The following is a 24,365-nucleotide window of genomic DNA, read 5'->3' on the forward strand; positions in this document are numbered from 1 at the left end:
CAATGCTAATTGTTTTCTGTGTGTTTGTGGCAGAAATCTGTGGGCTGCCAAACTCTATGTGCCTCCATAAACAGGAGGTAGTTGGTGACAAGCTGCCAAATATACTCTACTTACCAACAAAGTCTATGCAACTGTTGTTTTCAGAAAGCCACTGCGTCATTTGCACAGTAAATATTCAACTACAAAAGTGTTTTTTTGCATTTAACGTGTCTCATTATTGAAAATCTTGTTGAACAATTTTGCTCTGAAACCAACAGTTCAAGACCTGTTTAAATGTCGTATTGATGTGTCCTCTATAAAACATGACTCAGTGATCTAATCTGCACTGTAGGGATAAACTGGGGGGGGCTAATATTCAAGATGTAGGTTTTATTAGTATATATGTAAAATATGGATTACATCGTTCAGTGAAAATACTTTTGACCAGATGTTTTCTAATTAAGCTAAATGTATTTGTGTTATTCCAAATGATATCGAACATTGTGATAGTTGTAAAAGCTCATCTTCTGCTGGATGTCAGGGTAAAGTCTTTAAGGTTACTTAATGAGTTGTATCACTTTTAGTCCATGTAATAGTGCTGATTTTGGGGTTTTGGGGCTTGGGGGGGTTGTGCTCTTCTTGATGCATAAACACAGTGCCCTGACCACGATCGGCCCAGAGTTACCCGTGTTTTCCCTTTCTCTCTTCCCTTCATTTAGAAAACGTCGAGGTGCGTCGAGTGCCCATTTGGGGTCTGAGAGGAGTGATGCACTGAGATACCAGCGCGTTAGAAAGGCCAAGAAGATGACGATGAACAACAATAACTCAAAAACCAGAAAGAAAGCAGGTATGGACAGTTTTCCACACCTGATAGAGGTAACTAAGGACGAACAAGTGACTGGATTACAAATACAAGGCAACCTAGTAGAACCAAAACCTAGCAACTAGACACAAGATAGGCAATTTTCCAGGTTGATAGGCAATTTTCTTCCACCAGGTGTCTCCACCTCTCAGACCCAGCAGGCCTACACCTCTCAGGTACTCCAGCCCGAAGAAGCGCTCTACCTCTGCAAGAAGAAGAAACGGCCCCTTCTTCATGACCCGTATGCTCGCTTTTCTGCTCTGCTGTACCGCCGTCCACCACGGGAGGACCAGAAGGCCATTTTAGCAAGCATGGACAACATGGACCTAGACCACGCCACCTTCCTCTGAAAGGCCCCAGGGATGAGGTCACAACTAGGGACAGGCTCCCATTACCATTCCATCAATACGCTGCAGTTAGACAAGACAGCAAAGTCAGTGGAATGTCTTTATTTCCATTATCTACAAAATGGAGTATATGTCAGAGTACAGATTTAGTGCAATCTGTAGGTTCACACTTGTTTTATTGAATCTGCATTCATCAGTAAATTGCTGTTGACAATAACCTAGAGTACTCTAGGGTATAAACTGAACAAAGACTTCTAAATCTAAACATTTTCTAGTAAAAAATTATATTCTAGTACAAATCAGTTTGTCTCGGTTTACTTTAACAAAGAGTAGTACGGAAGAGAATCTAGAGTGATCTCCCAGATTGGAGTTGCAGCTGTAAGATAGTTCCTGTGGAAAAAAGTCTGGATGATTTGTTAAAAAAAACGTACTGCTAAGGGACGCGCCGAGACACAAACGTGTCCTGCATCATTTTAAATCAGCTAGTACATCCTCCTGAAAGTGATTTTACTGATTTTGAGATTCCAATTGAACATTTACTCCAGTGCAAAAGTCAACATTTTACAAACAAGTGGCGGGACTTTAATCATTCAACACAGTTTCCCCCAAAGTTGTTCCGGAGTCCCCTTTATTGAGAGAGTCTAAATGACTGATGCTAAGTTGAGCTGGGTCTGTTTTCCACTGACTCCGGTCTCCCTCCCACACCTCCGTTTACAGGTCCTTCCAATGAATTCTCTGCCTCACATTTAAGGACGATCTTACTTCCTACCAACTTTACCTCAGAGCAGACGAGACCACACAACCGCCGGAGTCGACCAGCTCAGCTCTTTGACTTCTCCTGTCCAAATAAGAAACACTCTTTCTTCACTACTGCAATGCTGAAAATGTACCTTTCCTCTGGTTTTAAAAGGGGCCATATATTTCCTATCCAGCTAACCTACATCAGAAAATGCCGAAGCTAACCAGAAGCTGACATTCTCAGCTTTTCTGCTCTGCTGTAAATAATCAGGACAGGAACTCACTTGTTTTAGGAATGTCAAAAGAAATGAAAAAAACAAAAACCTTTAACTTATTTCCTCACTCTAAGCTACACTCTTTATTTGTTATAATCCAGTCCACTGCGATGCATTCAAAAGGCAAATCAGATGTGGAGATGTGGCATTTTCAACCATCACCATAGAAATCGTTACGTTTAGTAGGAAGCAGTACACATGCTCCGTTTACAAGAGCTTCTGCTTAAACAAGTGCTACTTTTGTCTGACAGCTGTTTGCACTGGAGCAAAAATCTCATCAGTTTCATTACATTTGCTTTTTCTGTTTTTTTGTGCCACTGAGGGCTCCAAATTCTGTTGAGAAACTCTTTGCCAAAAGTTTTATTTAAAATTTGAGTAGATGTTGGATAGGATTTTGTACCTTGGTCTATCAGTGTAAACATAAAGAACACACTGTTTTCTTTGGCCTGAAAAATACCGTTTTGCCTGTTTTACTTACTTTTTTTTTTTTATTGTGCTCCATTTTCTTTGTATTTTCTTCTTATGCGAGTTGATCTGTGTTCAGAGAAAAGCAGAACACATTTAAGGTAAAACAAAGTGAGCCAAAAAAGTTGTGTTTAGCTGCATTTTCCACTGGCATTAGCAGAGCTTTACTGTTTATCTGCGTTTTGTTTAAAACTGCATGAGAACGAGGACACTCAAAAAGGACTTTTCATTTACAACAAGGTGCCATAACTGCATCAACTGCATCCTACTCTGCATATTCTGCTGCTAGATGGCGCTCTAACTCACAAACGGTGGACATGCGCAGCAACAATTAACCCGACATTGTCTTTTTTTTTTCCTTTTTTTTTTTTAACCTCAATGGTGCTCAGTTTCTTTGATTTGTGCAAGTACTTTAAAATCTCACGGGGACATTTGCTGTGAAAATGTCTCATGTCGGATATGCATTTTATTTGATTCTTTTCTTAAGCTGCTGGTCCTACAAAGCCTTCAGACGTTTGTCATGTCTATCATTTTCATTTGTTTGGTCTGGTTAAGGTATTTCCACAGTACATGCAGATAGGAGTGCTAACCGTGGGCTAATCGGGAAAATATATATAAAAAAATGTATAATGAAAAAATATGACAAAATTTCATTTACATTTTCATAAAACTAACAAGAAAACTGTTCAAAAAAGATGCACACATGCAGGTCACATCTAAATAAATTAGAATGTCCTGGTTTCACAAAGAGTGATATATTTCTATTTCTATAATTATGGCTTAAAGCAAATGAAAACCCAAATATATTGAATTTAACAAATCCCAGCAGAGGAAAATAAGCTTTGATTGTTAAAAACCGACAGCGTGCAGCTGATGATCGCAGAGCAGTGACGTACAACAGCTGTCACAAACTGGTTTTGTTGGGGACACTAGATCAGTACATCCCTTCTAAAGATGGGTAGACCCCTGAAGTTGATTGGTGAGTTGCTGAGAGCTGTAGAGAGCAGAAAGCTTCCCTAACAGCGTCTGATGTTAAAGAATGAGGAACCAGAGGCTGATACGCTGTACTGATGTAGAAATTCATACAAAAGGAGATCCATCCAGTTACTGACTACATGTACCGCACAGTATAAGAACAAACTTTTTAACGGGACCAAATTTCTGCATTAAAAACATCCATTTTGTTACTATTATGTAACACAGCAATTCTGTTTTACTAAATTTTTGGTTTTCATTTGCTAGAAGGCATAATGATCAAAATGAACAGACAGTAAACAGTAATTTACAACGTATTGATTAGGATTTAATGAATCGCTCATATGTTCTCGTGTTTTGGGTTAAAATGGAAACGTGCCTCCACAGATGTCATCTAGTGTGGAAATAACTTAAAATTGATCACATATATGTCTGTATGAACAAATGTAAATCCTCAATCTTGCTTCAACGTTACTACTATTGTCAACAGATAGATCAAGCAGCAACAGCTCGTCAACGGCTAATCATTGGCGATATCCTTTAGCGTTCTGAGGTATTCTAAGGTCTAGCTCAAACACAAACACTGTCTTCACATTCTGATGTGACGGTGATTGATCACAGGTGCTTCAGCAGTGGTGTCAAATAGGGGCTCTTCAATCAGCTATAGGTGCTACAAGAGGAGCTGACAGATCCTTCCAAAAAAAAAAAAAAAAAAAGAGGACAAACCCTCACATCTGGAACTGTATTTTTCTAGTTCTTGAGGGGAAATAAGAGGATGTCGGAAGTCCTAACTGGATTCAAAATCCCATCGGGAAAGAGAGCTAAAACTGGTCAAACTGATGTTGCCACCATAATAAAAAATTATGTATTGCTGTTAAAAGAAAAAACAGGGTGTCTCGGATTCCCTTTTGCTTTGATTGACTGTCACAATCGACTCCTTTTGGGAGAGAAGGGGTTGTGAACCGGATGGTGGGATTTCCAGACACATTTGAAAACCTGCAGCAGTCGAAGCAGACATGAGAGCGATGCGTATGAATTTCCTAATTGAGGCGTGGTTATATTTTACAGTATGACAGTTTAATTGTGTCATATGAGATAAAGCGAAACTGTTCTCAAAATACTGAAAACCAGACTACGGTTAAAATCGATACAAATTTCACATAGCCTGCATTAGCACCAAGCATATATGTATGCACTGTTTGTACGTGTTTGGTATTTACACAGCGAGGTTCTTTTAAAATCCAGTCTGAAGGGCATGTCGCATCAGAACTTGTTTCTTTGAGTTGTAGGTTTGAGGTTTCGTTTGTCCTGGATGGCAGATTTGGACTAAATAAGCTGGACGTAAAGCGGCAGCTACAGTAACCGCAGTTAAGATTCATTAACTTAAATAGAAAGGAGGGACGGTTTTTCATTCTTCTTCCTGTTAGAACACTTAACCATCCAGGAGATGAATCTGTCTCCCAGTGATTCTGCTATTTTTGTATAACCACGAGAATCATATAAAGGTGTAGAATTGCATCCGCTTTGGATGTCTCATGACGTTGTCAGTCGATTGACTTTAAAGCTGTAGTCGTGTTCTTCTACAGACTACAGCTTAGTAGTGAAAGAAAATGACAAACCGAAATAATCCCACCGTCTTTCTGTAGTCTCAGCTGGAATGCTGCTAAAGAAGAAGCCGGAAGGGAGACAGTTATTGACGTGAAATCTGACTATCGACAGTGAAAACGTCTGCAGTTTCACCAATAAAGGTTTTGATGTGACGTGAGTAGAGTTGGTAGATCTGAACTGGAAAGAACCACACTTCAAAAAGCTATCCCTCTAGAAATCATGAAGACTAAATATCACTTTTGTATAAATTGAGAATGATTAAAACACGAACACATGGGTACTAATTGATGCTGTGATTGTTTTTTGCCACATTTAATTGTAAATTGATTTATGCCAAGTGAAATTGAAGGTTTAGAGACCGGCCTGTTCTAAACGAAAGACTTGTGTTCCCGAAAGTCTGACAGCTGCTGGGTTTAAAAAAATAAAAAGATGAATTAATGCGTGTTGAACACCTGCAGTAAGACGTAGCCAGTTTGATCCGACATATTGTCCCGAAGCGCAGCCGTCAAACATATTCAGACTGATCCCATCGGTCTTTGCAGGATGCAGACATTGGCGACCTTTGCCACTCATTGCTGTGGCAACAGAAATCTTGAGTATTGATCAAAAATGTCCAAGCTGGATAGCATACCTAAATGCATTTTAGATTTATAATTCAGGCTAAAATAAAAAAAATGTAATACTGTGTAAATATCTCAAAAGAGCTTACCATAAGATATATATATCTATATATAAAAATATATATAAATATATTTTGTAGAGGAAAACATGATGCACATCAGAACTGAGAGTGAGAACTGAGTAGTGTGCGGTCTACTTCAGTGACACGGCGTAACATGGTGTGATATCAGTGTCTTTACTGTATGTGAGTGCTTAAAAATGAAATACTAGAAGTTAGCGTAGGAATTTAATATCAATTTATTATCATAGAGAGAAGACGGCACTTGCGTTGGAAGCTAGATTAACGGGACGGTCCTTGTTTTCAAGAATGTAAAAGTCAATATCCTATTATTTTTGTACTCATACGTTGCTTTGTACCGTAGCAATGCAGAACTGTACACAGAGTAGAGAAATATGTCGTCTATCTAAGCTCCTGAGTTGTTCAGAAGAGAAGAAATTGGTGCACCGAACTGTACTGTATATCTTTTTGTCTACAAAAAGATCCTCACGAAAAAAAAAAGAAAAAAAAGACGGTAAATTAGTTTTTATAGTGCGTGTGAATAGCAGATATACCTAATTATTTATGGGCAACACCTTATCATACTGATCATTGATTTTCCATAAAAAACTTAGTTTGTTCTGCTTTTTTTCCCCCTTTTTAAAAAATATAAATATATATATATTTCTCGGCATGAATTGTAATTTATTTTCCATTCTGTGGTGCTCTCCGCCTGTAGAAGCACTGTAGATCCAAATGCATTTTGGACAGCTCCACATTGAACAAAAGTTTTCCAACGTGATTGTTTGTGTTTGCAGTGAAACACGCAGCGCTTCTCGACGATCCAAATCTGTCAGTCTAGTTCCGGCCCGGAGCACGTGCAAGTTAGCCAACGTCTATCCGCGCCTTCTGCTCGAAAGTGGAGGTGGAGCACCGCAGCAGCTGCTAATTGCTGCACCGCGCTCTCAGTTCAGTGCTGTAAATTGCCAAAAGAAAAACAAAAGAAGAGACAACCATCAACTTCATTATAACAACTGGTGCTATATATATATATATATATATATATAGATATAAAAAAAAGCGAAAGTAAAAAAAAAAAAAAAAAAACAAACATCGGTGGTGCTTTTTTTTTTTTTTAGTTCTTTGTTTTTGTCCCTGCTTCAGACAAAATGTAGCTACACAATCCTGTACTGTACTGTAGATCGCTGTTTGGCCGGTCGATCGACCCGCTGCACTCACATGAGGCAGAGGTGTTGGGAGTTTTTTGTTTTGTCCTTTCAGGGAATTCCAAGATCCAATTAGACAAACTTCTTGGAGGGGCACATTTTAAAGCAACTAACTTTGATAGATCGTTGATTTGAATTGACTTTCTTTTTTGTTTTGTTTTTCTTTTTGGTCAGTGCTTCTTCTACATCAGCCACATGGATGGGTGCAAATAGTATCTACACATTGTCTTTGGTGCTGAGCGTAATAACGTTCACATTCGACTTTTGATATTTTAACCATTAAAAATCCCCGTTAGAGGCTTTCGAGCACGTCAAAGGAAGTGAGTTTCCCTGCGGGTGTCGTCACACGGCTCGTTCCAGATCGCGTCGGAAAGTTCTCGCGAAACCAAACTTCTCCGAAAACCCACGGATAGATGAACCGCAAGTAGTGAAAACGGAGAAAAACATCATTCTGTGATTCAAATCTTTGTCGTTACTGCCTTGTTACAAAAAAAAAAAAAAAACACAGATTCAATTTATCAGAAAATGATTGTTTTTTGGGTTTTTTTATGATTATAAAATGCAATACAAGAGGAAGGAGAACAAACTAAACTCATATCTTCTAATTGTTCTGTCTTCCTGAGATGAGTTGACTTGTATTTAAAACATAACTAACATTATTTTTTTCATTATAGGCATAGACAACTCTGTACCTCAAAATATCTCTTTATGGAAATCTGAAGTCCTACATGTGTTCCTTGTACATTTTTTGTTTGTTTTTCACCTTTACAAAGTCCATCCTCATGACGCTTTTTATATTGGTTTGCACAAACACTAATAGGAATGTATGGCTACTGTAATTCCTGCTCACCCTTCCCACCCTTCCCTAAAAAGTGAAAGCAACTGAATTCAACAGTTTTTTGTATTTGAAATGTCTTGGTATGCTTGTTCTAGTTGTATATTCAGAATGGTGTATATTACATCGGTTTTTATTTAATAAAATGTTTAAATTTTCTAACAAGAGTGTTGGATTTATTTCATTAACTCAGATCGCTGAACGTTTTATGCGGTCAATTCAGCTTACAGATTTTCTGACTGATTTCAGTAGAATTTTCTTTCACAGCTGAGAATCGCATACCTGCTGTAACAAGTTCACCTGCTAACATTCACGGTCTGTAAGGTTAATTAAACCAACTGAGCACATCAAACTCTTGATGGCAAGTTGGCTTTATGGGAGTAAACGAACAGGCTGACCACTACGGGGCGGTAATATCATGTAAAAGAGTTTGGACCATTCATATAAAATGAGATTATGAGTTTTGAAAAGACTATTCAATGTTGACTTTATTTTAAACAAGGCACTGTTTATACTTTAACAAACAAAAGTACAATATCTGACTTTTTAAATGAATAGAAATTTCTGATTACTTAATTGTCAACAAATAAGCAATTTCCCCTTGAGGATCAATACATCTGATTCCAACCGTTTTCATTTATAAATCACAAACCCAAAATGGCTCCAGAGTATTTTTAAGATTAATGTTATTATTACGATTCTCCATAATAATTTCTGACAATGGAACAAATGAAAAAGTTCCTGAATAGTTTTGGGATGAATAAAATAGGTTGTGAAACAAAAGGGGAAAACTGACTCAATACAGAATCAGAATGATTATGATTACCATCACTTCACCTGCCATCCAGCACCTATTTGCATATTTTTTTTTTGTTAATAGTATATTAGTACTGTAAAATTGTGACAATATATAATGGTTTATTATGCCTCTTCAAACAAGACATTCTTCCAAGCTAAATTTGAGTGTAACACAAAAAAAACTTGAAACTTTTTCTTTGATCATTTGTTCAGTTGGTTTAATGATTAGTTGGTTACAGAAAACCATCTTCCACTGTCACCGTCTTCTCTGAATTATTTTTAATTGGACCCTTGTCTGTCCCTGGAACAGTCTTGTACAATTAAACGACAGACATTTATTTTTTCCAAGGGAGCGGTCTTCTTTTTGCAGGATCAGCCTTGCTCAACAGGGCCATCTGCTGGACAAATCTCTACCTCGGTTCTTGTCCATTCAGCCTGCACAATAACACGATGCTTAGTTGCAAATGAAAGTACAGAATCGAGTATCTCAGTACTAAAACATGACTTATAACAACACAATAAAACTTTGTCATGCCTTTTCATATGTCTAGTGAAAGTAAATAGGGATTTATAAACTACTCCACTTCTTCTACACTAACCTGGTTTGCCTGAGACTTTTTTTTGACCAACTCTCTTTAAAAGCTTTCTTAGAATGGCTGGATTTAAACTGCCGTTAATTTACACGCAGGCTTAATTATTAATTAAATTACTTGTAAAGGCAACAAGTGGCAGAGAATATCCAAAAGCCAACCGGAGAAAAACGTTTTAGGGTAGAAAAGACATTTGAGAGTATTTGCAGTAGTGAAGATGAGGCTTTAAAATACTTTGTGTTGGTCTGTGAGATAAAGGCATCAAGGTTTGTTTCCACAAACCTTGATGCAAACCTTCGACAAAATGTGGAAGGTTTGCAGATTAGATAGAAAACTGAACTTGACTTCACTGTTTTACATGTAAAGATCAGGCCATAAGACAGGATTAGACTAACTGTACATAAACTGGAAGCATTTGTCTTCTGAAACATTTTGAGACGACATTTCCAGCAAATATGGGTAAAAACAAAAAATTTGAACCGAAAGCTTTGGCGCCGCACTATAGTTTAAAGTGTAAAAGGAGTTTGATTGTTAGCTGGAAACACCTTTTGCCGTCTCATCCTCTTCAAAAGTTTGACCAGTTGAGCCCTGGCCTTAGCGGGGACAGCCTTCTGCCACTGGACCATAAACTCTTTGTGCTGAGCAAATTCCCACAGCATTTCCTGCCCATGATTCCTGTACAGCAATACAGTTCCCAGGTAGTCTCCTAAAATGGCCAAGATACTGATACGTATTGCACAGTCAGCGTTTCTTCCAGTCGAGAACAAACCTGACTTCAGGATTAGAATCCGCACACATCTTGCTGACCGCAATAAGGAAACCTCCTGAAAACCTCCTTCCTGCTTTCAGAATGTAATCCTCTCCGGTGATGTTTTTCAGCTGGTGGACGTGCTGCGCCGCGCTTTCTCTCACTGCAGCACAGTGATGACTGAAGGAGGACAAAGCCAGAAAGATGTCTCCGTGAGATGCTGGTATGAACTTCCTCAGATATCCCAACTCCTCCTACCTCAGGCCTGTGCTGAGCAGAACATTCAGAACCTTAGCAGGACTGCAGCCCTTCACCAGTGCGTCCAGAGCCAGATTAGCTCTCTGGTGAACAAACTCGTTGTTGGTCTGTGCCAGCTTCAGCAGCAGAGCGTCGCTGGTCCTTTCTGCCTCGGGGTCCATTGACTTTCCCAGCTGAGTGTAGAGCTCCGCTATAGTGTCAATGACAGCGCCGGCTAAAGAAGGACGCTGGTTTTTAACCTGCAAAGGAAAAGGAAACAATCTGACGTTAGAAAACTGAAACCCAGACCAGCGCTGAGAAAACATGTCTACACCTCCTCTGTCAAGACTCGGCAGACTTCATGCAGTTTGGTCTTCAGCTGCTCTGGGTGGTGCTGTGCCAGATCTGCGACAGATTTCATTCCGTCCATTTTCTTTTCCCTGCGTTGAACAAAGATTATTAGGCTGTTGCTCCAACAACAGAACTCTGTTTCCGATACTTGTCCATGCCAAGGTCTCTCGAACAGAACTACCTTTTGGGAAACCCAAAGACACTTGGTGGCCCCCACTTTCAAAAACACTGCTTTACAGTATAAACGGTGTAGAATAATCTCCCTGTGGAGGTTTGGTAGTGTTGCTGCTGTCATACCAGTTGTGGGAGCTGAGCTGTCTGAGCCAGGGGGGCGCGCTCTCTGACGTATCGGTCAGGGGTGGGAATCTGGTCTTTCCTGTCATGATGTCAGACTTTGGAGAACTGAGAGTTTTCTCAAGGAGAGGTCCCGTTCTGTCAGTTGGTACGAGCTCCGCAGGTTGCGCTGCGACGATAACCATCTTCTTCGAAGAGGTCAGCGGCTGAGGCCAGCCAGTGCGGTCGAAGTGGCGCTGCATTCTTTGTGGTAACGGCTCCTTTTCAGCTGTAGCTGACTGAAGTTTGCATCCAGATGCTTCTTTGTCTTTTCAGAAAAAAGAAACAAAAACAGAGTAGCTACCTTCCTTGATGTAATGTAACCTCCGTCAGCTGATCTCATGTCAGATATTTCTTACATGAAAGAAGTTATCTTCAGTCTATAACCTGATCTTACCTGCTTTGCCTATTATCACTGGGAGGCGAGACTGTCTCCTAGGTTTAGGTCCCGGGTGAGGAGCTGGGGCGAGGATTGAGCTGGGCCAGCTCCCCAGATTGGTGGAAAACCTCATCTCTCTGGGTGTGTGTGTGTCTACAGGGCTCAGGGTTTCCACCATGTCCCCGCATTCACTCGAAATGTTGGGGAATGGATCACCCTGCGCCGCCTGACCACCTGGAAGCTGCTTCTTCTGAAACATGCAATCCTCCTCATAACATATCTGCTTGGTGTCCTGTGTCTGGCCATTTTTGTCCTTCACGTTCGAAGTGTGTTTGACCTTCTTTCCTCTCAGTGACGATTTGGGGAGCGGTGAGAGGCTTGCTGGAAGCTGAGGTGTGGGGAAGGTGTCCTGCAGTCTGTCCAGGACAGCTTTGCTGCGGGCTGTTTGTGAGGCACACAGTCTCTCGACGCTCTGGATCAGAGCCGCCCTTTTGGCCTTTTTAGCCTTTCCAATCTCGACAAACCAGGACTGATGAGAACCATCCCTGTTGCTTTGGTCCTCTGGTGCCTTTGACTGTAAAATTCACACCAAAGTTTTAGTAGCAAGTTTACATCCACTTCTCAGGAACATTAATACAATATATATTTTATGGGAGATTGAATCAGTTTCCTGTGTGAATTTTTGCTGTAACTTTCATATGATGGCTATATTTTTTGTGGCAAAGTTTGGAAACTCTAGGAACACAGTTTACAGGAAAGCCAGTTTTACCATCAGTGTACATAAATACTTTTCATTAAAATAATCAACACTAGACTGCAGCTTGCTTCTGACAACATGGACAACCCAAAACTATTTCTTAAATCAGCAGTTAGATGACTTGTGGAGACGGGTTTTAGAATGGATTGAACAGTAGCTGTTTGAAATGGTCTTCTCAAAGTCCTGACTTCAATGCTACTGAAAATTGAAAAATGTAATTTAAAATGTGAATTCTAAGATGGATCCGGGCCAGATTATTGATCAGCTTTAATGAATAATTGTACAAGGAAGAGGACCAAATATCCAGAGAAAAGGAAACACAAGAGTGCATTTACATGTATCTTACATGAGTCTGGATGTACAATTTTCATAGGAAATATTCACAAATAATTTAAACTTGAGCCCTAAATTCTTACTTCTAACAAATCTTTGCAGTATAAAAAAGTAGAAGTCGACCAGCATCTTAATAACCCAGGGGCTCAAGTGATTTGTATTTTACTATATTATATTTTTCGACTTTTAAAAATATAACAGTTTCTCCTCCAACATATTTCACTTTCCTATCCAGTTGTACATTTTTACTTTAGTTCATGCTAATAAAACTGTTCACTTATTACCTCATTTCTTTTGCTGTTGCTCGTATTTAAACTAAACCCAGAAATATATAAAAAACATTTTAACTTTGAAAATGTACGTTTCTAGTTTATCGTTTTGCATTTGTTATTTCACATTTGTCAAGCAGAGAGGGCGATAGAAAGTTAGCCACGTACCTCAGTGTCTCCAGAGAAGCTGCTTTCTGATTCTGGACCAGGCATGGGGCAGCCGAGCAAACAGACTGAAATCACTTTCAACAACAAAACCTCCAGGAATCAATGCCGGGTAAATAGAATGAAATGTTTGGGGGAGGGGGGGCGGGGGGGGTTAGTGCTGTTTTTCTTTTTTTGTTTTTTTCCATGGCAACACATGATGTCACAAAAAACTTTTGTTTACTTTTAAATATCATGTTTTTTTAGCCATTGTAGTCCGGTGGTTTCTTCAACCACCAGGGGGCTCTCTAGCAGGAAGTGAATCATTAAAAGTCAAAATTGTAAATCAAAGAAGAGCGCGCTAATTTTCATTTAGAACAACCACATGCTAGCAGCAGTCACGACGGAGAAATGTTTTCAAACTCATATCATGCAGCTTTTAAGTTGAGGGCTGTCGATCTGGCACTACAAGGAGGGAAACAGAGTTGCTGCACTTAAGTTCGGTGTGAACGAAACCATGGTTCGGCTTTAGAGACGGCGTGCTGCGTCCAGCAGATTTATTAGGACGCAGCCCTCTCCTGGGTCCTAATGGAAAACCGAGAGCAGCTTCTAGTTTTTTTTTTGGTTGTTTTTTTTTTTTAAATTGAAGGTGCTAGTATGGTGCACTCTATAGTCCGAAAAATACGTTAATTGGTTTTAAAAGATTTTTTGAAAATGAATTATCTGCAAATAATGCCATCTTCGAGTGTCTCTGCTGTAGTAGCGACTAGCGGCGTAATCATGTAATTTTCTTACCACTAGATGGCAGTAGGTACAGAGCATTTTACATTAAAACAAGAGAATTAGTGATGCATGAATGTTACAGGTAGCGGTGAGAGCATCGTATCTAGCAAGACTGTGATGACAGTGATGGAAAAGACAGAGAAGCTCAGCAGTAGTTGGAAAGAACATGAGTCCATTTCCCACAGCATATCTGTGTGAAGTGAGCTTCTCAAGCCTGGTTACTATAAAAACTAAAAACAGACTGAGAGATGTTGAGGAAGAGCTTTGTCTTTCTTCAATTTCTGCCACGAAATCAGCTCGGTTTTCATCCAAACATGCACAGGTTTCACACCAGGTGGGTAAAATATACAGATATTGACATTTTGTACATGCAACTCTTCATATTCTAACAGTGAATATGAAGTGAAATGTTTCCCAAATATTATTGCTTCTTTCAGAATAAGAATTATTTTCTGTATTCCGGCTAAAAGAATGCTTGTGGATTAGTTTGTAAAACACTGACTTTTTCTACAACTTCTTTAAATTTAACTCCACAGTGTTGTGGTACTGTTCAGGTGTATTTTTGAAGTGAATATGTTAAGTGCAATTTGAAATAAGAAATGTGATAAAAATACATTTTTGTGTTTATTTGATTCCTATTCAAGAGACTTTGATAAGAATTACTATAGATGTGATATAGGCGGCTACAGAGTATCTTTGTTTCCATTTTTGGTTGGTGTGCCTCGTGATTTTTTCAATTAAAACAATGTACCTTGGCTCAAAAAAGGTTGAAAAACACTGCACTAATCCAGCTAATTCTGTTGGGTCTTGGCTAAACATTCACTCTTTTATTAGGGAAACAAAACATTCATAAAAAGTCTTTCTGATCTTCTGATAAATCCATATTTTGTATTGATCGGAAGATGAAACATAAGTGTTCATTTCAAGGTGTCTTGATGACTGTTTTTTACCGCGAGATCAGCGATTGCTAGGAAACCAGCCCCGACATTCTTTTTTTCCCCTCTCCTTTTGAATCCCGCGAGAACTGATGCTGCTAAGCAACCAGTATCAACATTCGCCTGTAGCAGAAAGAGGAATTGTTTGCTATTATACGGAATTATTTTAGCCTTTCTCGTCTCGTCTGATGGAGGTGAGTTTGGCTTGTGTAGAAATAGTTCTGGAGCAGTAACTGAACTTCAGGATATGCTTTCATTTTTTGATAACTACAGCTGTTTGCGACCAACTTGTGTCGCTGAATGTTAAAAATATACAAGAGGAAGTCATTTAGTGTTAGGTTTCACACGCATGTATCAACATTTACTTAGCTAAAAAGTCAGTTTCCTCAAAGGTGGACTGAATACATTATTATTTTTGCATATTTGGACATTATCTTCACATTTGCTTTGTTGTAATGTTCTTTGTAATGACTTATGTAGTGTGAGCTAAATAGAATATTCAGTGCTGTTAAAGTTTATGAATGATTACTGCACATCTATTTTTATGTTTAGAACTAATAAGAGATTTACAGTCATGGTTAAAAATGTATATTTATACCGTTTTTTTATCCCATGTTTTTACATGTTAGGACATAGTTAAAATGATCAGTTACTCAACTCTGGATAATCAATGTTTCAATATGTCATTGGCTTATTATCAATACAATTTAATAGTTATCACTTTGGAGTTCCTACTGCTTATAGATGTACTGCGTATGGGTGTGTGATTTAGGCTTTGTTTCAGTAATTTCCATGTTACAATGCTACACTTGCTGAGTGAGTTATAGCACATAATAATTATTCACTTCCTTGGGCATCTCTCCCTTTTTATTCTGTTTACAAATCAACCTTTTTTTTATGTAAAAAAAAATCCCTTAAGAGCAGACCATTTTTGTTGTGTCCTGATGTGACATAAATCACATTTTACTGTATTTATACTGCTCTGCTTTATTTCCAGGAGACAGAATTTGAAGGAGACGACCGTTTTGAGTCGTTGGAGGAGTTTCAGGTTGTCCTCAGTGAGCTGGCCACTGACAGCAGCCTTGACAGGATCAGGGTTGAGTACGAGAAACTCGTCCAGGCTCTGAAGAAGTCGCGGGAGAATGAAAAGAGGCTGATGTCAAAGTGCAGGGAGCTGAACGCAGAGATCGCGTCGACATCAACCAAAGTGGCAACTGCCCTGAAACTGTCCCAGGAAGATGAGACGACAATAACGTCGCTGAAGAGGGTACGGCTTGATCGACTTATGAAATATTCTCTCCATAACTGTTCAGCCAGTTTCTACGTCTGTGTCACTTAGAGATAATAAAAGAGCAGATATTCAAACTGATTTACATTACCTTTAGGGGAAGTTTGACTTCTTTATATTCAGGGACTCAACAGATTCTGTCGGTGAAAAATGGATCTTTGAATGTTTCAGGAGTTGGATAAGGCTTGGAAGTTGATTGATGCAGCTCATGATAAAGAGAGAAAGGACCAGGAAACAATCAAGGATTTAAAAGAAGACGTTTTCAAGCTCACAAAGGCAACTGAGCAAAAAACCGGACAACAGCAGGACGAAGAACGAATGTGAGTCAGGAAAGGGTCCCGCTTTCTTGTTTGCTGCGCACTGTGAATACTCTAAATTAAGTTTATAACTCCATCTGTGGTGTTTTTTTTAAGGGATTTAATTAAAATGATTGAAGAGTTGACTAAGGAGAGAGACCAGCTGACGAACGCGGCGGCGGACCTAAGAGAGAAACTAAACAAGGCGACTGTAACTCAGCAAGACATAGAGGCTCAAAAAGAGACAGCCGTAGAGAAGATCTTGAAGGTGAACGTTGGGTATGCTTTCAGCGAAGGAAGTGAATATGAACGTGGATGAACACGGGTGTGTAGGAGTCTGAGATCAGCTTCGCGTTTCTGCTTCTAGCTTCAGCAGGAGCTCCAGGTGCAACAGAACGAGCTCTCCAGAGAGACGAGACTGAAGGAGAAGCTCGACAAGGAGATCCAGCAGCTGCACACCGACATGGAGGCCAAGATGGCCGAAATCAGAGCTCTGACCACGCAGGGACAGAAGGCCAGAGAGGAGCAGCAGAGACTGGAGCAGCAGCTCAGAGATCTAAAGGTAAGCAAGGCAGTGGGATGGAACTGTCTACTATTCAGATCAGTTTATTTATACAATGTCATCTCAAGGCACAAAATAAAACATAGTTTAAATCCAATCACACTTACAGGCCAAGTGATCTATGTATTATTCAACTTGGTTAAGGAAGTTTTCTGTCTGTGGAAACCCAGCAGATTGCATTGAATCATTGAGTTTGGATGGAAACTTTTATTTCAACAGCTCCGTTTCCATACAAGGTGATTCAAAATATAATCCAAAGGGACAGAAAAACAAAAAAGTGATATCAGCTGTTGATATTTTACATGAGGAACTGTAAAATATCAATTGCATATGAAATTAACAGATTGTAAATGATGGACATACGCCTTGGGTTGATTATCAGTGATTAGAGAACATTACACACCAGTCTGTCCCTTCCTGTCACAGGTATTGCATGAACGCTCGACCAAAGAACTGGAGCAGATTCAGGTGAAGAGCAGCAAACTGCAGCAGGAATGTGATCGTCTCTTGGCTGCCAGGGAACAGCTCTCTGTGGAGAATCATCTGAAGGCAAACGAACTGAAGGTATTCACTTTGTGTTTCTCATCATTTCTTTGTTCCTTTCTTAAATACAGGCATGCAGCAACCTGGGCTTTCAGAAAGGGTATACAGGGGCAGTAGCCCATGGTGACAAGTTTTGGCAGTGGCAAATGTATTGTTTTTTTTTTTTTGTCTATTGTGCATATCGTGGTGTTTTATTAAAAATATTGGATTTTTATTCATTGAAATTACGCACAAATATTTGAAAACGATCACCTTTTTGAGACCAACATTGATCCATCTGCCACACGTTTGACATCAACCATCCGTCAATTTGAATCTGCAAATGTGTTGACTTATCTATTAATGTTCTGTAATTTGCACGAGGGTCCCTCATTCTCCTAAATCCAGCCCTGAGAAAGAAAGAGAAGCCAGAGTCGTGTTGTGCAATTTACAGCTTTCTTTCACAAAATCCTTTCTCTCTCCCCTTCTCCTGTCATTCTTTGTTCGTCAATTAGATAAGAGAGGAAGAGCTGAGTCACATGCGTCAGGAGGTCGCCAAACAAACCAAGATGAGAGAAGCCATCCAGAAGAAGTTCCACCATATGGAGGACCAGAAAGCTGAACTTGACCGACAGAGGGAGACGCTGAAAGCTCAGATCGCCGGCCTGGAAAAAGGTTTGAGCGTTTCTGACGTACGAACCGATGACACCAGAAATGCACTCGTCGTTTATCCGATCCATCGGCTGAGCAGGAATGAAATATATGCAGAAAGCTGCATATTTTTAGCGTCTAGTTCAACATTCGGCTCAAACACATTTACCACATTGTTCAAAAGTCTGACCTCTACTGTACAAAACTAGGAAATTCTGACACTGACATACCAAACAAAGATAAAGCTGTAGGTGGAAAAACTAACTGCAGCCAGAGTTTCGTCATTTCGCTAAGAAGGAAAGGCATCAGCAAGGATGCCGATAGATAACAATTTCTATTTCATCTCACTTTGGGACAGCTAAGATAAATTATTTAATGTCTGTCATTCCAGAAGTATAAGCTGCTAATGTCAGTTGTTTTATATACAGGTGGGCTGTAACAATGTTGGGCTTTTTGCGTCTCCTAATTTTCCGTATGCAGATCTTGAATCTTCCCGGAAGCAAGTGGAAGTTGATAAAAAAGCCAAGGAGGAGCTGATTCGAGAGAGGGACAATCTGCACAAGGTTACCTCTTCATTTTAGCATCATATTAATCATATTAATAGACGTTTCCTAGAGGAATCAACATTCTGCTTAGTTTGGTACCAACTCTGCAGATTTGACACACCCCTTCACCATGTGCTCCCTTCTCTGTGTGGCATGAACTCGTTTCCCCTCCCCTGTGGACAGAACATGACCAAAGCCGTGCAGTCGGCTGAGAAGCAGCAGGACCTCATGAAGCTCCTGGAGCAGGACCAGAGAACCTTGGAGCACGAGATCTCCGGGTTCCGGCAGGAGGCGCAGAAGCAGCGGAAGATCATCCAGCAGCTGGAGAAGGAGCGGGACCGCTACGTCAACGAGAGCGGCAGCCTTATGCAGAAGGCGGGTCACGCAGCTGGGCCAATCGTGGCGTAGCTTCTCTTACCGCTGCATGCTTTTCACCTTGACTAAGAGGTGTTTTTTTTTTTTGCCTTCTGCAGGTGCAGCAGAAGCTCACTGTTGTCGAAGACAAAGAGATGGAGATATTTGATTGGAGAAAGAAAGCTACAGAGTCGGAGTGTAAACTCAAACAGCAGGAGAACCTGCTGGAGTCGATCATAGCGGAGAGGAATCTGTACAGCAAAAACCTCATCGAGTCACAGGTGAGAGAGATGATGATGATGATGTCACAGGAGGTGGCTAACTTTAGTCCAGGGGGCTCTGTAAGATCAGATCTGTGTTAACAACACCCACTGTGTTCCTTTAATTTCCTTAAGGAGGAGATTTCTGAAATGAAGAGGAAAATAAAGACTATGAGCAACCAAGTTGCCCGGCTTAAAGACGACATCTCTGAGAAGGAGCAGGAACTGGTCAGAGATCAGCAGGAGCAGAAGAGGCTGGAAAAGGAGAACGAAGCCTACAAGGTGCTGTTCCCTCCGTCTCCACCAGGGGGCGTGGAAGGACCAATAACAGGGATTTAAACGTTTTTACATATTTCTTATTTTGTAACAAAGTTTAGGACCTTCTTTTTCAAAATAAGCTAATTTTGACACGTCCTTGACCTAACGCCAAAGCTATTTTATCGAAAAATGAGTTTTTTCGAAATTGCCGTTTTTGCATTAGGTGAATTTATTTTTGAAATGTCAAATTGCGTAATTATATGGCGAATGGAAACGCAGCTTCTGTCACACACATGACAAAACAAATACCACATGACCAACTTCCTCTAACTCCAGAAACACACGGCATTAAGATTGAAACAAATATCTTTTGTCGATTTTGTCCCAGTTTTATTGATCAAACTGATAACTGCTATACCGATGTTAGTTCTGCTTAAATATCGTGCATCCCAATTATCTTGCGTATGTCTTCTATCAGGGGGATCTACAAGCAATAAAGCTGCAGCTGGAGGAAACAAAGCAGCTTATTGACAGCCAGAGGACAGAACAGCAAAAACTGCAGATGACAATCACCAGCATGGAGGAAGACCGAGTCCAACAGCAGAAGCAGCTGCAGCAGGTAAAGCAGAATGTCAGCACCGAGTAGTCAGACCATGAAACCCCCCCCTCTCCCCTCCCACACACACACCTACTGTCTGAGCATGTGCTGCTGTGACGGAAGGTGATCCGGGAGCGGGACAGCCTCGGCAAGCATCTGCTGCAGCGGAGCGATGAACGCGCTCTCCTGCTTGAGAAGATCCGGATCCAGCAGTCCATCCTCAGCAAGGGGGACTTCCACTACAAGCAGAGGCTGGAGGACATCCAGCTGCTGAATCTGGAGATCAAGAGGCTGCGCCGCAGCAACGACATCCAGGACAGGACCTTACCCAACACAGAGGAGCTGAGGTAAAACATAACCCCAGGTCGCCTCGTCAGGGTAGTGACAGAGAAGAGCCAGAGAGCAGAGGAGGCGACCCGCAGAGAGCAGGATGTAGAGCTGGAGAGGAAGGCTCAGTCAGAAGCAGCTGGGAGGGTGCTGAGACACAGACAGCTAGGTAAGAAGAACCTCATCTAAATGAGACGATCCACAGTCACAGGAAAGCTTCTTGTTCAGAACATTCCGGTTCGGTTGTTAACTTTAAAGTCATGTAGCTGGAAAGCTTTCCTGTTGACGGTTGGTGTTAATCATCCACCCTGTCCTTCAGGACGGAGCAGCTCCACCTGCAGACGGAGCTGCTCAGAGAGAGAACCAGGAACAGCGTTCTGGAGGACCAGCTCAAGCCCATAAATATTCACCGATGGAGGCAACTGGAGGTGAGGCTTTAAGGTCAGAATGTCTGCAGCTGTTGGCTCCGTTTGTCCCCATCTTCATTGGACGTTCTTCTGTCACGCTTTTAACACAGACGGTAAAAGAAGAAATGATGAGAACCTTGACCGTTTGCGGATTGTTTCCTAACTTGCAGGGCAGCGACCCGGGAAAGTATCAGCTCATCCAGAAGATTCAGGCACTGCAGAAGCGACTGATTGTTAAAACCCAGGAGCTGGAGGAACGGGGACTGCTGCTGCAGGTAGACGCTCCGCCCGCAGCTGCTGCTCTTCATGGAGCAGATCAGGACGAGAACACTGTCTATCACAAAATGTAAAAAGTATTTATTTCTTCTCTGTGTACATGGGAACACAGAAACGTTCTTTTCTTTGTAACACCAGCTCCAGTTCCATTAACCATAAAATTGTGCAAATTGAAATTCCGAAATTAAATTTGCCTAATGGGAACACACCGATTTTGAAAAAAAAAAAAAAAAAATACAAATGATCTTATATATAATACATTTCTATAATAAATTTCTAAAAAATTATTTCTAAAGCCTGTATTGGTTTTCCTCTGGTTGTGTTGGTCCTTCTCATAAAATCCCCTCTTCGCCTCGGTTTCATTCTCACTTTTCTCTGTCTTTTCTAACTCGCTCATGTAGGAAAAGGAGAAGCTGTATGTGGAACTGAAGCAGGTTCTGGCCCGGCGGCCCGGTCCCGAGGCAGCCATGCAGCTTCAGCAGTACCGCTGGACCATCGGGGAACGGACCAAAAAACTGCAGGTTTTTTCCGTCCCTCTCCTTTAGTCGCTTTGATTTAGGTCGTTCCTGCTGATTTGTTCATGTCTGGTGAGTTTCCATTACGAACCGTCTCTATATTTGGGGGTAACGTCCGCAGGCTCTGACAGCAGAGCTGAGGTCGGTCGACTCAAAGATGAACGAATACAAACGGGAGAATCAAAGACTGAGCGACGAGCTGGCCAATATGAAGAAGAAGTATCTGAGTCAGAAAAGGCGTCGTAGGTAAGATCCGTCTCAAATGGTGATGAAAGTAGCCACTGATCCGCAGCGGCTGTGTTCTGTGCTGTTTGCTCTCTGATGGCCCTCTATGTGTCTCATTAGTGAGCAGAGAAGCAGGACCACGGTGCAGGAACAGGAAGCTCTGCCCCAGCTGAGCAGCGCGCCTCGCTTCGCCAGAGCGGCCTTCAGGGTTTACAACCCGGTCAAACTCTGACGCCCGCCGTCTGCATTTTTGTTACAAACGTGCAAAAATCTTTGTTTATATTCTGCTAATGTCGAAAAAATACAACTTTGCAATTGCGGTGTTTAGTGCGTTAAAGCGGCAAAACCTCTTATACTTGGGAGCGGCTACGTATGTGGCGTTTTGGGGGGAATTGTATTTGACGGTCAAATAACAGAACTTTTTATGAACTGCGACGCTATGAGAGATCTGTTGGAGTCACCAAAAAAAACAAAAACAAACCATCGTCTTACCACTTTCCTACTTTCTGACTTTTTTGTCTGTAGTATTGAGACTTGTGTGATGCTAAAAAAAACAAAAGGTATTTCCACTGCAGTCCTGTGAATTACCTTTATTTTGATACGGCTGAAAAAAAGCACCTCATCCTAGCTCAAAAACTTTTCAAAAACAAAAAAGTTGAGTTTGTTTTTTTTTTTTTACTTCCATGTTCCCTTTAAGTGGATTCATTTTCATAATTCCAATTTGCACAATTTTATGTTCAATGGAAACCCAGAAAGTGTGTTTGAAAAACTTAAGCGCAAAACTCTGAAATCCAAAGAATCCATTTGATAACAGAAAATGAGTGGGAAGAGGCTGTTCAGTGGAAGAAATCTCATTTTTATTTAATGTTGTATTTGATGAATCTGACTTGCATCAGCAGCTATTTAAATACCTACAAGATGAGGTTTTGAGATCATTTTTAATTATTTTTAACTTTTATCTGAAAGTTTGGGAATTCAATATTACAACAACATATGTACCATGTACTGTATCTAGATTGGACAAATCCAGATGTGAATAAAATATACACAGTCTGTGTTCTTGACTTTTGTCTTGTGACTGCATATATATATATATATATATATATATATATATATCCATCCATCCATCCATTTTCTTGCACCCTTTTTCCCTCAGTGGGGTCGGGAGGGTTGCTGGTGCCTATCTCCAGCCAACGTTTCGGGCGAGAGGCGGGGTACACCCTGGACAGGTCGCCAGTCTGTCGCAGGGCAACACAGAGACACACAGGACACACAACCATGCACACACACACTCACACCTAGGGGCAATTTGGAGAGGCCAATTAACCTAACAGTCATGTTTTTGGACTGTGGGAGGAAACCAGAGTACCCGGAGAAAACCCACGCATGCACAGGGAGAACATGCAAACTCCATGCAGAAAGACCCCAGGCCAGGAATCGAACCCAGAACCTTCTTGCTGCAAGGCAACAGCTCTACCAACTGCGCCACTGTGCAGCCCTATATATATATATATATATATATATATATATATATATATATATATATATATATATATATTCATTCAGAGTGCTGAAGTGATTTTTGTAAGTGTAGATATGTAATCTCACTGAGCTTTGTTATCACGTTATTCATTTTTTACTTTATATAAGTATTTATTAGTTTATGCCACTAGATGGCAGCAAAGTAAAGCTTTGTTCCGGTGTGCTGGAAGGTTTCTGAACACCTGCACATAATTTTTGAAAACAGCGGGGTATGACAATTTATGAAAGTATGAAAGTATAACTCGTCGAGATAAAACAAAAATTAGGCAACGCCTTGGTGCACTTTTCTATAAACATCTGTGATACATTTCATTTTTATAGCGTAACTGCTGGAGCAAACCACCAGAAACCCAAATTGTCATATAGACCTTTGTTAATCCATGCCAAAAAAATTACTAGTTTAAGAAATGTAAACCTAATTTATAGACAGTGCATTGTTTTGATGCACTGATCTGTCATTCATATTTTATATCACTAATGCCTGCAATGCGGTGCTCATACAAATTTTATAAACTTATAAAATGAAGCACTTACATCTGAAGCACTTGTCACTTCTCTTTCCTCTGGTTCCAAGGTCCACTTGGTTCCAAATTTGGTTCCAAATTTAAAGTTTTGGCACCTTTAAATTTGCCATAACATTTTCAAGGCTGTGAAGGGTGAAATGTAGCTAAGTTGTTCCTGTTACCCAGTAAATTATAATCTCCCTTTTGATGAGGCCCGTGACTTTAAAAATGAAGCAGATCCTGAACTATGATTTCTGTGCGCCCTGAAACCTCTAATCACATCACAATTATTGGTTTTACATGATATTAAGCTCCCTCTCCATCACATCCCAAAGGTGATTAGTACCGCATTTGTGCCACAACCATGGACGCAACTTGTGTTGTTGTATAAATAGGAGGCCTTGCCTGTTTCCCCCCCCCCCCATTTTCTCCTTTTGTTTCACTTGAATCAACAGGTTAAAGAAGCTAATAATGTTTTTCTCTCTTTTGGATGGTTCATTTTTAAAGGAAAAGTGTACCAGGTGGGCGCAGAACCTTCTGTGCATTGACGTCACATGTTCAGTGAATCAGTGGAAAGCACCTTCTTTTTTTTTTGTTATTCCAATTTGCCA

At 40.5% G+C, this 24,365-nt stretch overlaps 3 protein-coding genes across 11 annotated transcripts in view; 2 read left to right on the plus strand and 1 right to left on the minus strand.

Moving 5' to 3' along the window:
* LOC103476218 (protein turtle homolog B) overlaps positions 1–6,972 on the plus strand; it is a 90,111-nt gene extending 83,139 nt beyond the window's left edge. For 6 of the 7 annotated variants that reach the window (XM_081615255.1, XM_081615254.1, XM_008428389.3 and 3 more), the window contains 2 exons: positions 699–826; positions 977–6,972. In XM_081615255.1, coding sequence (XP_081471381.1) covers positions 699–826; positions 977–1,191 — 343 coding nt within the window. In that variant the 3' untranslated portion in view covers positions 1,192–6,972. Of the gene's footprint in view, positions 1–698; positions 827–976 lie in introns of those variants that run through there. The other variant, XM_008428396.3, reaches the window with a different exon arrangement.
* A 1,995-nt stretch (positions 6,973–8,967) lies between these two features.
* Positions 8,968–13,074, minus strand: LOC103476220 (uncharacterized). 2 transcript variants are annotated; one of them, XM_008428399.2, is made up of 8 exons: positions 12,932–13,074; positions 11,423–11,978; positions 10,990–11,293; positions 10,676–10,781; positions 10,363–10,601; positions 10,126–10,284; positions 9,902–10,031; positions 8,968–9,201 (listed from the first exon to the last, which is right to left on the minus strand). In XM_008428399.2, the coding sequence occupies exons 1-8, from the start codon at positions 12,974–12,976 to the stop codon at positions 9,139–9,141; spliced, it is 1,602 nt and encodes a 533-aa protein (XP_008426621.1). In that variant the 5' UTR covers positions 12,977–13,074; the 3' UTR covers positions 8,968–9,138. The 2 variants fall into 2 exon arrangements, with proteins under 2 accessions (XP_008426621.1, XP_008426622.1); XM_008428400.2 differs by lacking the exon at positions 9,902–10,031.
* A 1,357-nt stretch (positions 13,075–14,431) lies between these two features.
* cfap58 (cilia and flagella associated protein 58) lies at positions 14,432–22,766 on the plus strand. Of its 2 annotated transcripts, XM_008428402.3 has the most exons (18): positions 14,444–14,819; positions 15,623–15,892; positions 16,085–16,233; positions 16,327–16,477; positions 16,577–16,771; positions 17,198–17,335; positions 17,809–17,968; positions 18,425–18,507; positions 18,673–18,864; positions 18,963–19,124; positions 19,239–19,385; positions 19,840–19,980; positions 20,083–20,306; positions 20,606–20,714; positions 20,864–20,968; positions 21,371–21,490; positions 21,606–21,730; positions 21,830–22,766. In XM_008428402.3, the coding sequence occupies exons 1-18, from the start codon at positions 14,814–14,816 to the stop codon at positions 21,939–21,941; spliced, it is 2,589 nt and encodes an 862-aa protein (XP_008426624.1). In that variant the 5' UTR covers positions 14,444–14,813; the 3' UTR covers positions 21,942–22,766. The 2 variants fall into 2 exon arrangements, with proteins under 2 accessions (XP_008426625.1, XP_008426624.1); XM_008428403.3 differs by lacking the exons at positions 21,371–21,490; positions 21,606–21,730; positions 21,830–22,766 and having other exon boundaries at positions 14,432–14,819; positions 20,606–20,727; positions 20,864–20,952.
* The last annotated feature ends 1,599 nt before the right edge of the window (positions 22,767–24,365 follow it).

Source organism: Poecilia reticulata, chromosome 14, assembly GCF_904066995.2.
Source record: "Poecilia reticulata chromosome 14, P_reticulata-male-v2, whole genome shotgun sequence".
Lineage (NCBI taxonomy): Eukaryota > Metazoa > Chordata > Actinopteri > Cyprinodontiformes > Poeciliidae > Poecilia > Poecilia reticulata.

Excerpts from the sequence above, each read along its gene's own strand:
- cfap58 (XM_008428402.3), top strand. Across the intron at positions 17,336-17,808 it reads TGAAGGCAAACGAACTGAAG|ATAAGAGAGGAAGAGCTGAG; the intron begins GTATTCACTTTG and ends TTCGTCAATTAG. Across the intron at positions 17,969-18,424 it reads GATCGCCGGCCTGGAAAAAG|ATCTTGAATCTTCCCGGAAG; the intron begins GTTTGAGCGTTT and ends TTCCGTATGCAG.
- LOC103476220 (XM_008428399.2), bottom strand. The coding sequence starts at position 12,976 with ATGCCTGGTCCAGAATCAGAAAGCAGCTTCTCTGGAGACACTGAG. Across the intron at positions 11,979-12,931 it reads GCTTCTCTGGAGACACTGAG|TCAAAGGCACCAGAGGACCA; the intron begins GTACGTGGCTAA and ends TGAATTTTACAG. Across the intron at positions 10,285-10,362 it reads CTGCTCAGCACAGGCCTGAG|TCATCACTGTGCTGCAGTGA; the intron begins GTAGGAGGAGTT and ends GTCCTCCTTCAG.